Here is a 16,258-nt window from a genome sequence, read left to right as displayed (position 1 = left end):
TTGTCACAATGAAAAGCACATTTCCGTTAGAAAATTTCTTAATGTAAAAAACACATGAATTTAGCAACGATCATTGTGATCAAGTGTCAGCTAGTAAAAGTGAAAGTTATTCGCATTCTTAATTATGTTCCACTTGAAGATGCTCGGTTCGTACATTTAAGAAACATACAGTTGCGCGACATTAACCCAACCGAGAATATTATTGTAATATATAAGAATAATCAACGTATGTTAGACTTTGACTGTCCAATAATTAAAAATTAATTCGCCGTTACTAGACTGCGAATATTTGTGCAAATTCATATTTTTATGTTATATAATAGAAAATAGATCCTTGCTAGAAAATTGATGTACCTACTAAATATTGCGAGCACTATAATTTAAATATTTATACATCTTCATGCATTCTGTTTGTATTTGGAACTTCGAATTTCCCATGCATAAACATCCACAGTTTATTCATTCCAAGAAACTACTTCCCTTGTATTTACCATCATATCAATTAATTTACATCCAATATGTAATGTTGATTTATTTACCGAATTTTAGGTGTGATTTGGCCGATAGAAGGTATGCCGAAGTTGCTTCGAATCCTAGCTCAGTGTCTTCCACTGACAATGGCAACGACATCACTACGTGCAATGCTGACACGTGGCTGGTCCATGTCGGAATCGGATGTTCATTACGGCTTCATCGCAACCATCGTCTGGATAGTCCTCTTCCTCACGATAAGCATAGTGGTACTGAGGCTCAAGCGCGGATAAGACTTGATCGTAGCATTTTCATATCGTTATTACCACGTGAAAGAGAGAAATCAAGCTAACGACACGTTGGTTCGACTCGAGCAACCACAATCAGCCATCGCGTCGGTGGAAACTCGAAGCGAGGAAAAATCACTTCAACAGCTTCCTCGAGACGATCTCGTAGTACCCTCTGTGCGTGAATCTTCAGATATATGTGATGCTATTGGTGCGCTTGGTATCTTTTACGTGTGAATCAGGAACGAGTGACTGTATATCTGATCCTTAGGGATTTCTTCTCTTTTATCCTCTCTTTTTATCCTTCTTTTTTTAATTCAACGTCTGTAATATAACATTTATTCGCACGACGATGCATTTTACTATGGATATCCACAAGTATTCATCGTCTCGTTTAAATTCACCTATTAAGAGAAAATATGCTGTACAGATTGCTTGGCGATGAATGAGACGATCTTTACTTAAATCCAATACAATGTGCCCTGGTATTTGTCGTAAATTTGTTGTAAGTGGTTAAGTTAACGAATAGCAAATTAGATATAGGACAGTTTTACTTGCCCATGACTTAAATGTATGTTTTATTTATCTTCTGACGTCAAGAGGAATTATGTAGTTAAACGGGAAACGGAGAAAGCGTTTCTCTAAGCGTGGAATGGAAATACGTTTCGTATATCACGAGAGGAATATATAAAATAATGTATAAAAGCAAACTTTGACCGAGATAATTACCGGATGGATATATATATATAATTAGAATAATTAATATGCGCTAGTGTGCGATACGGTTCTAAGATACGAAATATGTACCATATTGTAGAATGTAAATTATAGCAATTATATTTTATACTTTATCGATCTTCTTGATTATTCGTATTTTAGAGAAACGGTTAGTTTGAATAAAATTATTCTGCAAGGAATACATAGGAAGCATGTTTTAGAACAAAAGAACAGAAGCACTGTATATTTCCGTTTTCCGTTCTCTATTTTCTGTTTAAAAATCATTTACAAAAAAAATAAAAAATATTTCAAGATGTCTATCACGTAGTTCTTTATTAACCATTTGAACAATTGCATGTGCAATCCCTCGTTATTGCAAATTAGTCTCAATCTAGTTACTTAATCAACGTCAATTTGTATTTTTCTTGCTCGACGAACCATTCTCCGTTCTCTATAACCGTACGCTTCCAATACTCTGAAATGTAATTAAACTGGCACAATTATCATTCACCTTATCTACCTACATACGAAGACCTTATCAAATAAAAATATACCACTTAATTCCTTCACTGTTCCATTCATACCGCCATATTCCTTTGGCAACATATTCACTGGCAAAGTTTCGTATAACTTTAATTTATCACGTGCATGAACATGTACTCTTTGTTTCAACTTTGTAGTCATAAAGCTTCTGAAAACGTTTAAGACTGTATTTATGAATTTGTGAGTATTAATAAAATCCAACGAGTAAATTCTAACAGGATAACAGCCCTGCCATGCGTGAACTAGATTTTTAATAACATTCGGTGGTAATTGAAATACATGCTCATATGTAATTCCACTTATATCCAAGATAGCCGTTATACCGTGAATCGTTACGGATTCGTGGTCTCGTAACGCTAGATCCAAAATCATCAACGATGCCTGAAAAAAGAAAAGTTATTTTATCATTTCACAAAATAAATTAATTTTGGATTTCGTTCCTGTATACGAAGCAAAAATTTCGTTCGCGATTATACCTACGAATTTAGCAAAATTATCAAATGCAACTACTTCGTTATTTCATTTGCAAGCTGCAATTCCGCCCTACGATCACTAATATTCAATGTCTTTTATACCTTCAACATGTCTGACATTTTGTGTCTATTAGGAGAATGTGCTGCAGCACGTATTATCACAACCATTCTGCCCTCGTTATCTAATTTTCTTAAAGGCAAAAACACCCTGAAAAATTAAGCTTAAAAAGGAACAATTTTTCTTACATACAAAGTGCATTTTTGAATTATATTATGGAAATCGCACGTTAAACATGTACGTGTAAAAAATATTATAAAGAAATTACTTTAGAACGTTATACATGAACGTGTAAAAAATATTGCGAAGAAGTGATTTTAGAAGTATATACATATTACGTTGTTAGTAATGTTTGAAGTAAGTATGGCTGACATACAGAATTGAAACTGAAACAATAGTCAATTGCAAAGCGCATGTTACGATTTATCATACTCAGATAAGGTATCAACATCGGCATTATACCCAACCTCGAGCTTACGAAAAGATACTCACAATTTATAACGCTAAATGTGACCAAGAAGGCTACAGATATCGATAACATAAATATTAAGCATTGTTTTCACTATATTTCATTTTTAGAAATAGCAATATTCAAGAAAGACGCTGTTGAAATATATTAATTTTCTAAATATTATTTAAAAGTATGTAAAAATCGTTAATGAAGATATATAAAAATATATTTAAATATTTTATAGACATTACCCCAAATCAAAGAGTTCTTGCAATTCTGGTAGAAATGGATCCCTGTTGCTATACCATTCTGGAAGATTCGCCCTCTGCTTATAATAATTCCATAATTTAGATTTTGTCTTCTCGGTATTAAATTTGCATGCCCTCAAGAAACGTAGAATGAAAAAATCATCTATGAAAATATAAAATGCATATTTCCTTAACAGCAAAGTAATAAAATGAAAGAGAAGTTAATGGTGAATGTTTAAAACGAATGATGAATACCAGTAGGTGCGTGTAAATCTTCATTCTCCGTTATCCATTGCCTTATTTCAGCAATTTTAATTGGCCTGGTTTCGTCTGTTTCATTCAAATTAGCCGCCATATACGCTTTCTCCTCCGTAGATAGTTGACAAGTATATTCATTTAACGTCGACATATTATTACATCAATTATTTGCCATTCGCCAGTAAAGACACCAAGAATTAGATTTTGTTTAGTACTCTTTTTCGCATTTAAACAAACATCTTCAATATTAACATATATGTCACAAATAGAAGCAAGAGAGAACAAATATCGTAAATGCGCGATCTGCCGACATCGAACGTCGGTAGAGATCTAAACGATCTATAGCGCAAGTACAAAATAAATTGGAGACATCTATCGGAGTGTTTGCGATATCTGCACGTACGATTTAAAATATGTTTGTGCACTGAATCACTGATTACTGACCATTGACCAAGGACAGACGACATCACAGACGAAGCAAACTCGTCTGTGCCAGTAACACAGATGAGATCCGGTATGTACCATACTGAATCGGTAACATCGCATTTGACACGAAAAAGCATTATGTATCACGCCTATTTTGCAACTCATCTGTGACAGAACTTTGCTTGTTGACTCAGTCCTAATAAATTTTTAAATACATACTAAATATCTAAAATATATACTAATCAAAATGAAGAACATAATTCACGTTCTAATCAAAATGTATTTATTTTTGACACATCGAACTGATATAAATGTAAAAATGCAATAATTAAATTCTTGTTCATGTGCATAGATATACTGACATCATGTTACGAATTTTAATTATTTTTGTTCTTCCCGTTATTCTGAACCATACGCGGTAGCACCATAGTTTCCGTAAAAAATATTTCTTTCTATATTGCAAAAAAATTATTTTTAACAATCATAAAGTACGATTAGCACCGATGGTAGTAGCACAGATGAAATTGTAATAGTTTAACCATACCTTGGTAATCTTAAGTAAAAGCTGCTGCAGTTGGTTGTATTTCTTTTTAAAGCACTTGATCAGTTGTTTTTTTTGAAAATTATTCTGGAATTTTACGAGCGCCTTGTTTCGATCCAAAAACTTTTTAACTCTTTGATGATAATCTTTCAAAAGGACCTTCAACTTCGAATATATCGAAAACTCAATATTTGTGAGAGATCCATCCTCTATTAACATGCGCAAAATTAACATTTCCATGTTAGCGAGAACATTCCTTCGATATGCAATACTACGAAAATTGTTAAAATATTCTTCGAAGAGTGCAAAATTTTCCTCATCTTCCATGTCCAAATATTCCATTTCACCGACATCTTCTATATTTTCGTCATTATTACCATTCAGAACGTCATAATCTCTTTTAATCTCCATACTCTCCTTTAATTGTGTCTTATACTAAATTTAAGAAGTATTCAAGAATTATTTAATAACTAGAGTATAACTAGAATAACTGCGAATATTTTTATGAATATAATTAAAAATTCATGTTTTCATGAATGGAATTAAAAAAATGGAATTTAGTTAAAGAATGGCTTATTCATTTTATTATATTATTCTTATCTTATTTATAGTAAATATTATAACAGGTACAATGCTTTGTATTTTTGAATCTTCTACAAATGTACAAAAATTCGCAATTCATTAATACTATTAATACATTTTATTTCAAAGGACATCATAAACCAGTAACACGAATGCACGTTATTTTATATGTTAAACTTACTCGAGAGTAGCGATCTATAACGAATAGCATCTTCTTGTATTCGCACGAATGTTTTTTCAAATAGAAGTGCAATTCTTCCATTGCAAAGAAATATCCTTTTCCTTCCTTTAATAATCTCTGAAGAACTGTTACCTTCCGTATTAACTACAGACACGCAAATTGATTTTTGATGTAGAAGAATCGATAGAAAAAGATTTTATATAGGGTACCCTAGTAATAATCATGATACAATCGACAAACGATAATGCATGGCAAAATAAGTAGAAAATATAGAATAAAATTTGTTCATATGGCACTTCATTTTCATTAAAATCGAATTTGAAAATTTATTTATAATAGTGTATAATATTCGCTTGTAGCATATGTAAATTTGGTTAATTAATTACTGGATACTAGTAAACAATTAACAGAAGGTTATTCTATATGCAGAAACAAGTAAAAAATGTAGAATACAATTTTTCCACCTAAGATATCGTTTTTAAAAAACTACATTTGAACAGGTTTAGTTAAGAATACATAAATTAAATAATATCATAGTGATACATAATATTATTATATTATAATTTAAGTTATCATAGTCTGAGCTGATTATCATTGCATGATAGATTGTACGCACGCAAATTACAATAATGAAAAAAGAAGTTAAGAATTTATCTGGTACACGTGTACTTGATAGATTTTCAAAGTTGATTTTGATTTGATTTTTTCAAATTCTCACACGCAGAATAACCTCATGTCAATTATTTATTCTTATCCAGCGAAGAACAGGTCAAATCCGAGTATACTTGATAAATTTTCAAATTCGATTTTCTTGAAAACGGAGGGCCGTGAAGATAACTTATCCTATATTTCCGACATGTTTTCCACGTAAAATTACTCCCTCACCTATTATACCATGATTGCTGTGACAGTCTGTATATAGCGTACTTACTACCCTTCTACTTGTCATTCCAACAAGTAAGGTATGGCAACTTTCGTTAATATTCTTGGACACCAGCGCTAAGTGCACACAGTTCTTACCCTAGAGTCAAATATTTTATAAAACTAAACAAAACCCAAATTCCATTGTAAGCTTTTTAAATTACACGTGAACTGAAAGTAACTTAAACATATACAAAACAAGATTCCGGTTTTCTCAGAATGTTTCATACACTACTTACAACTGAAACAATTGACAGCTAACAAAATCTATCTTCGTCTGCTGTCGAACGGTTAACTGAATTTCTGTTTACAATTTTGTAACGTGACACTAACAGTCGGATTTGGCCAACAACGGTCCACAAATATGAAGATCAAACCGATGTTAGTAAAGTGTCTTAATTCCTTTTCCTATTACTCGTAAGTTAATGCTCTAAGCATAGTAAATTTGTCTGTCTTATAGAAATTGATTAATTTATATGATCAGATTAATCTTAGAATTTATAATCTTAAGAAACATTGTGATGCCTAGTGATTATATGTACATAACAACGTGTAATCAATTGTATTTGAATAGAAATGTATCGAAACAGTTAATATATACGTAATTATTAAGTTTTAGACTATGTGCTGAATTGATCATGATAGTTTTAATTGATATAATCTGTATATAAAAAATAAAACTTATAGATCAAGTCGAAGACAAATAGATATTAAATTGATTTTAGTAGTACTTGTTAAATTATGCGTAATGTGCCATTAAAGTAAATGATTATAAATTACCTTCTGTACGGAAAATTTCCTAATATGGTGTAATTTTCACAATATCGATGAAGATCTGATGATTACCGTAAACAGTGACTTTTAACCGACAAAAATGAGTTTGTTCCTGTCGGTATGTATCACTGACGTAGTTCAATATGATATCGATAGATGGTATTCGTTCATTTTGGCGGTAAATTACCGTTTTCGTTTTAAATTCGAAGTAAAGTTTAAATTTACTAAAAAATGCGTTTATTGATTTATTACATATTAGTACTTATTGCTAAGAAGATAATATTTTTGTTAGCTACAGATTAGTACTAGTGCACGTCCCTTTATTGTCAAGTCGTGCTTTCTTCCTTTTCTCTGTTTCCTAATATGGAAGTTTAAAAAATTTATAAAATATTCAAAAAGATAAATTTTTGAAAATAATAACAATATTAATTACGAAATATTTGAATTTAGAATAAAAAATTTACCTCTGTTTTACGCAATATTTCTCGTTGAAACTTGTTAAACTTGCGCCGAATCATATCAAACGATTTTTTCTCAGATTTTAGTAATGCTTTCATCGATTTATCAGTATAATGCAATAAATAGGCATGTCTTTCACTATAGTCTCGAAAACCGGATTCTAATTTCGATTTCATTTCAAGATGTTGATTGGATAACGTGACAATTTCACGACGAGCTTGATCGACTTCTTCTTCTAAATTGATTAACACTTTTTGATAACACGAAATATCTCGCTCGATCGTTCTTTCGATTTCATATATTGTTTTGATCTCCTCTGGACTTTCTAATTTCATTATCTGTCGAATTTGCTGATGTTTGCTAAGTTTATCACGTGCATTGTCTAAATTTCTCTTTACCTAACGAATAATTTCGAAGAATTAATAATTTCAAATCTTTGAAGAAAATTTGTTTAAACATTGATAGTAAACTGCAATATACCTGGAAATATTTATCAACCATGTTTGTAAATCTTTGTCGAACAACGGCAAGAGTCCTTTCGTTTCTATCAAATATTTCCTTAATTTTTGCATATTTTAGTTCCTCTTTTAAGAAAGAGTCAAATAAACGTCGAACCTTTTTTCAATATATGTAAATTAGTGACACATGCAAATGGTTCGGAGAAATATAGTATAATAAAGTCTAACCGTCATAATATTCTCACTATCAATTTTCAGAATTTGTTTAGACATTGCTGAATGTTTGTATTCTAGACTTTTGTCGGGAGATAGTACATCTGCGTAGGGGCCTAAAGTCACGCCTATCGCTATTCAACGTTAAATTTTAGTTTTCTTATGAATATTCTTTAAAATTATATTAGCCGAGTAAGTGTTGGCTTACTAGATTTATCTAAACTACCAACTCTTTCTTCTAACTTTTTCGTATCTTCTTCAGTTTTAAAATCTTCTGCGGAACTCCTAACTCGTTTCCGTTTACTGACTTCATCTTCGGATAGTTCAATTTCCTGTAAGTATTTCAATATACATAGCACAGATGAGCTATAAAAAAAATTTATTAATGGACTACGGATTTGAAATTTGAAAAAGTGTGAAGATGCGCACATCATATTTTTGTGTGTTTGTCGTGTCGTGTGTTTTCATTTCTTTAGTTATATTTAAGAACTATAAATTGTTGCATAAATATTCGCAATCTCATTAATCTCATAATCAAACCTTAAGTAGATTTTCTGCTGAAGTAGCTTCCGCTATACTTTTCACTAAACCCTCGTACGTCTCCTTTAACTTGTCAACTTCAACTTCCTTGACGCTTAATCTAACAATTCAATCATTTAGAAATCGAACCCAAAATTATCCCATAGATAACACAGATCATACAACCTGTTATATAGATCCTTGATATTCTTTAGCAATACTTGAGCCTGAGACACACTAAACAACGTAAAATCCGAAATCTTGCCGTTTAAAAATAGAAGAATACTCCGATTAATCTGTTCCATCCGGGCCTTCGAGATATTCATGAATGCTTCTTGGTGCAGAAACATATCGTTCAACATCAGTTCCTTCTTCAACGCATTAACATCCTCTCGGAGCCTATGCACTATCAAATCTGATTGATGTTTAATATCTTCTTTTATCCTGACCGGTTTTAATCTTGCAATTTTAGCAGTGAATTTTAAAGTCGACAATGTGATGTCAAGATCTTCTCTTGTGATCCGAATGTGAGATATCAACCTATTTTAATTACATTATATACCGCGGCTTGGCATTTATGATACAAATGAAATTTTGATTACCGAATTATAGAAGAAACCAAAAGAGTATTTCCCAAAATCTTCAGCAAATTACTGGAGCGTATTACGTTAACGACGGATGATCTTGATCTTCCTACATACGAAAAGAATTGCTCGAGCTCAGTCTTCATTAAATTCGCCACACCTATATCCACGGCCGGTTTCCCACAATTATTTCTTCCCACTGTTCCTGTGCCAGCTGCTTCCACGATATGTACCTAACGTTTTAATTAAATTCCTAATTAATCATTAAAGACTATCGTCAGATTAAAACTTTACGTCGTGCGAAAATTTTATCTCAATACTACAGGATAATTGGATTCGATCGAACTTATTGATATCTAAAATGAAAAAATGCAAATGCGGTGAAATTTCATCGATAATATCGCGATTTCCTTCTACGATGACTTTCGAAGATTAAAGCGAGATTAACGAGCAAGCATTTGAAGTTCTACGATTCTCAATGCCTCACTTCGTAAAGTTTGTAGACGGATCACGAGTCGAACAATTACTTTGGCTGTGGTTACCATGCCCCAGGATGTAATTAGGCTCGTGTTAGACACGTGAAAGGTAATCACAGACGTGGCTAAATGAGACGCCGGATAAGCCGATTCTTTCGCAATCGATCTTCTGACTTCCCCTTCGAAAATTCTCTTCAAACCTTCTTTTTCGTTATCCATGCACACCACGGAGATATCCTGGAATTTTTCTCACTAAAATTCTATCGGACGTCTCGTCGCATTTTTTCGTAAAATATTCTATAACACCTTGAAGGGTTCTCGATCGTTTATCTTGACTTTATTGTTATCCGTGTCAGAGACCAGTAAATCTCTCGCCTCTTTCCCGTACAACTCGACAAAGCTGACACGGTACTCTATCTTGCTGACTTCCGCTCTGTTCGCTTTTTCAGCGAACATTCGGGACAGAAGTCGAGTGACCAGGCCTCTGTGCTGAGAAAACGAATGTCATCACTGTGTTTGCACAATTGATGAACTCATAGCAAAAACGGTCCTCGTCTAGATTTCCCTTCTTCGAAAAAGAGAAAGAATATTCTAGGATCTTTAATTTCTTTCTTTTAAGTTCGTCATATTTAAAATTATGTAAAAAGTCATAAACTTTGAGAAGAATTGTTTTTGTTAAGAGCTCCTTAAAATCGAAAATACAAAATATTCGACATAATCGTACTTCCCAGTTGTTTCTCAGACCGCTCATGGTGAAACTCTTTCCTGAACCACTTTGTCCGTAGCCCATCAAAATACAGCTCACACCGTCTAAAATTCTGAAATTGCGGTTCTTCGACTATATATTATATATATAAATATATATGTCGGAGATGAAAGAACATCGAGATTTCCCGTCTGGAATGTTGGGAAAAACCCCAATACCCTAGTCCAGACTTTTACTGTAGCTACACTTAAGTGATAAAAATAAGAAATGGTTTTAATGTTCCAATCTGACTTTATGACGATGGGTGTATTTTCGACCAATCGCGGGGAGACGCAATCACGAGGAGAGACGTCAACGGGAGTCGTAAATTCCCGTTGCGACTATACTAATCGACACCACGAGTTGATCGATCCCCCGATTTCCGTTAAGATAATAGGGGTGATTCAGTTAGTATAACACTGTGATTCACAGAATTATAAATTATATATTTTTTCCACTTAAGTTACATCGTTGCTTATAATATATATCGTCAACAATGAGTTAGCGTATAGAGACGCGATACACTGGCAATATTCGTTGAGGATAGAGCAAGGATCTGAGAGTTTTCTTATAGTGGACGTAGCACTAGAGGATACTTAATAGAGGAAGTGAGTGTTCGATATTCCCGAGAACTGACTTAGATAGTTGATGTGAGTTATACTCCTCTAGTGTTGTGCTTAGACTTAGACGTTAGGCGTTAGATTTTTCAACTGATGTAGAAGAAGTAGTTGACTTGACCCTCCTGATGTCGCAGAAGAAATAAGGTTGGGTGACGATGTTGTGTAGAAGGAAAGCTAGCGATGGGTGTGCCTATCGCCCGGGCACATCGGATTTGTTCATGACATTTTTGGTCAGGAAAGTGAGGGCACTATACATTGCTTCTGATTGGATAAACGAAGGTTGGTGGACTAGGAAGGGTCTTAGCCGCCCTCGATAGGAAGTTGCTAGTAGGAAGCATCGTACGTGAGAAAAGCTAACTTTCCCTTGTCATATAATAGTCTTTAGAAAATAATTTGGAAAAACGATATTTGTTGGATCTGAAGGACCTTAACTAGCAAATTACTGGGATTTATGATGGGTCCTTAAGACTATTGAGGATACGCAGCAAGGATGAGCGGACATCTGGTTCCCGTCTGGCCCGCGGTGTATGGCCTGGTCTAGGTAGAGGGTCGCCCGACGTAACAATGGGTTTGGGCTCAAAGTGACATAGCGGGTCACTGGACGTAGCCACGGTCACGGGAGGGATGTGTACCTGACAGAGGTATGGAATGATTATATGGCTCTCCTTAAAAACAAAGATTGACCCGAGAAGTGGGGACAGAAATATATAAGGGCAGCTTCATTTGGATTACGAGTTAGTTAGTTAGTTAGTCGTTGGACGAATTGCTGATTGAGTTATCGAGAAAGTTACTCGAATCGTGTATTACGTTGGTACTCGTCATCCCGTGGACCGTGGATTCGTTATCGAACCTGAATTCGTTGTCACCATTATCTCGACCAACTTATCGCCGCTATTACTCATAGCCTCTTGTAGTGTCCACATTTGTACCAATAAACATTAGCTACATCCGCGATGGTAAAGTAAGTAAAGGTTCATCGAACGCCTCCGAAAGTCCAACCTTACTCCGACATCAGAAGTGGGATCAGTGCCGGTTATAACACTATAAGAGCTACGTTACGCCATTGTACGCGAGTTAATTCAGTCGCTAGTGCAAAAATCGAGTGTGGAACCTAACAATTTTCGCCACCGCGTTTTAACCCTGGAACTGCGAGCTCCGATTCCGCTGCATGATGCGCAGCTGTCAATTTGATTATGGAGGAAAATTCTTACAAAGCAGTGCCCTGAATATAATTTCAATAACGAGCGTCGAATCGACTTCTACGTAGTGGAATCATCAACTGGTGGATCAAATCATCCGGGTGAGTCGTTTCCATCTTACCCCGATTTTGGAGCCGAGTGTTCACTAATTAAAGAATCCGTAGTCTTGAGATTTTCTGGCAAAAGAACGATTGATATAGTAGTATATTTGTACATCTCAAATCTTGTCCGTTGCCCGTGTTAGTGGTTTTACATTAGAGATAAATTCGTCATGTCCTCGCTGATAGTTATTTTAAAATATGATATCGCGATTGATCGTGAAATTTTAAGTCAAGGTTTTGACGTGATATTACACAAAATAGCCTCGCTATGTGTAAGACAAATAATTAATGCCTGTAATAAAACTGCTGAAAACGAGATCGATGTTAATGAAATTGACACTGATGTACGTGGTAGTGATAAAAATCGATTAATCTTTCTTTTCAAAAATTCAAAGATTCATTCGTTACGGGTTTCCTACGTCCTCGCGTAAATACAGACCAGTTAGAAATACAGTTCGGTCCATTCGACGTCTTTTATTTGCATGACATAAGTGCGTGCGCGTCTAATGTTTCTTTTGGAATCATTTTCCGAACGGCGACATTATGCTGACTCCGTCAAAAATAGGGATTTTTGCATTTTCGGACAACCCTAATAATTTTGCAACTAATACTTGTCTAAATATTCTAATATTTATGTTCTTCCTTGCTGCAATTTTGTAGACCATCAAAGCGTTTACAACAGAAATCCCCGGAAGGAGTTGCATGCCAAGTCTTCTGTACCATTTGATCCCTTTTCTAATTGTGGTGGCATAAGAAACCATTTGGTCGGAATAATCTATACCACACTTCCCTTCATTACATTCAACAACAACTAGTAGTTTTAATGTTGCGAACAAACGAAACGAAGATCATTCTTGAGATTTCTTTGAAAACACGTATGGCAGCCAACGTGCCATTCGTACATTGTTGTTTATTTGGATGATGCTCTAATTATTGCCTACTCCATAGATCATGCTCTAGAAAGATTGTACACTGTATTAAATACCCTCGTAAATACCGGATTTTCTTCTAATTTTTCTAAATGCTGTTTCCCAAACATATCGGTACTCTATTTGGGACATGCAATTCATAACGGAGAAGTTCGCCCCAATCCGGGTAAAATACAAACCTTGAGTTCTTTACCTGAACCAATGACAGTCACACAGCATAGACAGTTCGTAGGTTTAGCCTTTTATTTCCGAAAATTCGGCCCTAAATCTTCACAGGTAATGAAATCCTTGTATGCACTTACTTCCGGTAATAAAAACATAACTTGGACGGATAGGCATGAAAAAAATAAGGCAAAAGGTAATTTCCGTCCTAACCGACGCGCCGGTGTTAATGGTATTTGACCCGAACTATCCGATATAACTTCATACAAACGCTAGTTCGGAGGGATATGGGGCTATTTTAATGCACAAGACGGAAGGTAAAAATAGAGTAATAAAATATTACAGAATAAGAACTAGCCCTGCGGAATCTAAGTGTCATTCATATGGACTAGAGACGTTAGCAGTTGTTAGACGTTGTTAAATATTTTCGCCACTATTTACATGAAAGAGAATTTCTTGTTGTCACTGGTTGCAATTCCTTGAAGGCATCTAATAATAAGGTGAAACTTACTTACTTACAAACTTTTAATTTTGACATTGTGTATCGAGAAGGTAAACGAATGGCTCACGTAGATTTCTTTCCGTGGAATCCCATAGACATTGATCATAGTATAATTAACAAAGTCACAGAAAAGAAATTAATCTGACCGAAATCTCAGAAGATTGACTGTTAATAGAATAACGTCGGGATCCTCAAGTTTCAGAAATCGTTACTAAATTGCAAAATGATGAGCTCGCGGAAAATGTCGCAAATGCGTATGAATTACGATCTGGTACCATTTATCGTAAAATACAAAGAAAAAGCAGGACTCTCTTCTTGCCCATTGTCCCAAGAGGTTTTAGGTGGTCCGGTATTAACCATGTGCAACAGTCAATTATGCACTTAGGTTGGGATAAAACGCTTGAGAAACTGTACGAGTATTACTGGTTCGAAGGAATGGCGAAATATGTTCGTAAATTCGTTGAGAACTGTCATGCTTGTCGAGTTTCGAAGGCTAGTTCAGGTAAAATACAAGCTGAACTACATCCTATACTTAAGACCAGCATACCTTGGCATACAGTTCACGTGGACATAACGGGCAAACTAAGTGGTAAAAGTGATTCCATAGAATGTCATTGTTTTGGTCGACGACTTCACTAAATTCGCATATCTGCATCATACCCGTAAAATAGATTCCCTTATTACCGTTAAAGCACTTAAGTATGCTATATTTCTATTCGGCAGTCCTTGCCGGATAATAGCGGATCAAGAGAGATGTCCTACGGGTAAGGAATTCCAAGATTTCTGTCAAGGTAAACACTAAACTCCACTTAATCTCAACCGGTGCGAGTAGGGCCAACGGACAGGTAGAGCGTATTATGAGTACGTTGAAAATTATATTCACAATCATAGAAACGACCGGACGGTCGTGGCAAGACGCGATTGGGGAAATACAATTGGCTTTAAATTGCACCACCAACCGTGTGACTAAATCGAGCCCATTAGAACTACTGATCGGTAAAGCAGCACGACCATACGACTTGGTACTACCCGATAGTATAGAAGAAACGGCAATAGATATCTCCGGTGTAAGACAACAAGCCATAAGAAATATAGAGACTAGTGCCAAATACGATAAGGACAAATTTGACAAAACTAAGGCGAAAGTGGCTAGGTTTAACCTCGGTGATTTTGTATTACGCAAAAACGAAGAAAGACACCAGACGAAGTTAGATCCGAAATTCAGGGGTCCATTCGTGATAGCAGAGATTTTAGAAGGAGATAGATATACTTTAAAAACCTTAGACGGCAAAAGATCACATAAAGACAGACATGACAGATTAAAAAAAATGCCATATAGTTGCGTTCCTGTTGAGTTGGACGTCTGCGGTGATGGCAACGATGATAATAATAACGATGCGAATACACTGACCTCAGAGGATCATTAGCACTATGACCACAACACCTAGCATTCACTATTTCCACACACAAGCTTAGTGTGACAATGCACTAACATTCAGTATTTCCACATAAACATTTAAGCAATAAACGAAGAAATAGTTATGCGGGTACTTAAGGCTTTATGACGATGGGTTCGGTCTCGAAGTGATATAGCGGGTCACTGGACGTAGCCACGGTCACGGGAGGGACGTGTACTTGACAGAGGTATGGAATGATTATATGGCTCTCCTTAAAAACAAAGATTGATCCGAGAAGTGGGGACAGGAATATATAAGGGCAGTTTCATTTGGATTACGAGTTAGTTAGTTAGTCGTTGGACGAATTGCTGATTGAGTTATCGAGAAAGTTACTCGAATCGTGTATTACGTTGGTACTCGTCATCCCGTGGACCGTGGATTCGTTATCGAACCTGAATTCGTTGTCACCATCATCTCGACCAACCTATCGCCGCTATTACTCATAGCCTCTTGTAGTGTCCACATTTGTACCAATAAACATTAGCTACATCCGCGATGGGGTAAAAACGCCCCAAAATTACAACCTTACTCCGACATATATATATATTATATATACTTTCTGTTTATAATCGATACCGTTTAAGACTTCCGCTGTTTGAAAAATTATTAACTCGATGATCTATAACTGAAGTCTTGAACAGCATTAACCAGAAGGTAACACAGTGACTCGTGAAAGTGTTGGAACACTAACAGAAACATTATTTTAACGTATCATGTACCTTATATAAAAGACTTTTATGACACGTATACATGATACGACTATCATGATCACTAAACTAGTAATTTATATGCAATTTCATACTTCTCTTTTAAAGATAATTACAAAAATGGTGTTTAAGTAGAAGGTTGTTTTGCTTATTAAATATTATAAGGATTTTACCTTTTATGCGTTTTTATGAAACA

General features: G+C 35.0%; 4 protein-coding genes across 8 annotated transcripts in view; 1 reads left to right on the top strand and 3 right to left on the bottom strand.

The window, feature by feature from the left end:
* Window positions 1–1,793, top strand: part of snu (ABC-type transporter snustorr) — a 51,171-nt gene extending 49,378 nt beyond the window's left edge. For all 4 annotated transcript variants that reach the window (XM_069121664.1, XM_069121665.1, XM_069121661.1 and 1 more), the window contains one exon: window positions 550–1,793. In XM_069121664.1, the coding sequence (XP_068977765.1) occupies window positions 550–764 (215 nt within the window). In that variant the 3' untranslated portion in view covers window positions 765–1,793. The remainder of the gene's footprint in view (window positions 1–549) is intronic.
* LOC138184040 (retinol-binding protein pinta) lies at window positions 1,722–4,058 on the bottom strand. Its single transcript, XM_069121691.1, has 5 exons — window positions 3,504–4,058; window positions 3,252–3,411; window positions 2,594–2,699; window positions 2,030–2,399; window positions 1,722–1,950 (listed from the first exon to the last, which is right to left on the bottom strand). The coding sequence occupies exons 1-5, from the start codon at window positions 3,655–3,657 to the stop codon at window positions 1,871–1,873; spliced, it is 870 nt and encodes a 289-aa protein (XP_068977792.1). The 5' UTR covers window positions 3,658–4,058; the 3' UTR covers window positions 1,722–1,870.
* On the bottom strand, window positions 4,057–6,781 carry LOC138184046 (uncharacterized). 2 transcript variants are annotated; one of them, XM_069121707.1, is made up of 4 exons: window positions 6,171–6,781; window positions 5,237–5,380; window positions 4,477–4,908; window positions 4,057–4,384 (listed from the first exon to the last, which is right to left on the bottom strand). In XM_069121707.1, exons 1-4 carry the CDS (start codon window positions 6,183–6,185, stop codon window positions 4,310–4,312), a joined length of 666 nt encoding a protein of 221 aa, XP_068977808.1. In that variant the 5' UTR covers window positions 6,186–6,781; the 3' UTR covers window positions 4,057–4,309. The 2 variants fall into 2 exon arrangements, with proteins under 2 accessions (XP_068977808.1, XP_068977807.1); XM_069121706.1 differs by having other exon boundaries at window positions 4,059–4,384; window positions 6,168–6,778.
* A 493-nt stretch (window positions 6,782–7,274) lies between these two features.
* LOC138184375 (uncharacterized) lies at window positions 7,275–9,709 on the bottom strand. The gene is made up of 8 exons (XM_069122258.1): window positions 9,692–9,709; window positions 9,183–9,397; window positions 8,767–9,093; window positions 8,602–8,701; window positions 8,270–8,393; window positions 8,077–8,195; window positions 7,871–8,005; window positions 7,275–7,788 (listed from the first exon to the last, which is right to left on the bottom strand). Exons 1-8 carry the CDS (start codon window positions 9,707–9,709, stop codon window positions 7,378–7,380), a joined length of 1,449 nt encoding a protein of 482 aa, XP_068978359.1. The 3' UTR covers window positions 7,275–7,377.
* Between the last annotated feature and the right edge of the window lie 6,549 nt (window positions 9,710–16,258).

The sequence above is a fragment of the Bombus flavifrons genome, chromosome 10 (assembly GCF_040668555.2).
Source record: "Bombus flavifrons isolate JBK064 chromosome 10, iyBomFlav1_principal, whole genome shotgun sequence".
NCBI classification, from domain to species: Eukaryota; Metazoa; Arthropoda; class Insecta; order Hymenoptera; family Apidae; genus Bombus; species Bombus flavifrons.
Note: the sequence above shows the minus strand (reverse complement) of the source record. Positions and strands in the feature narration are given on the sequence as shown.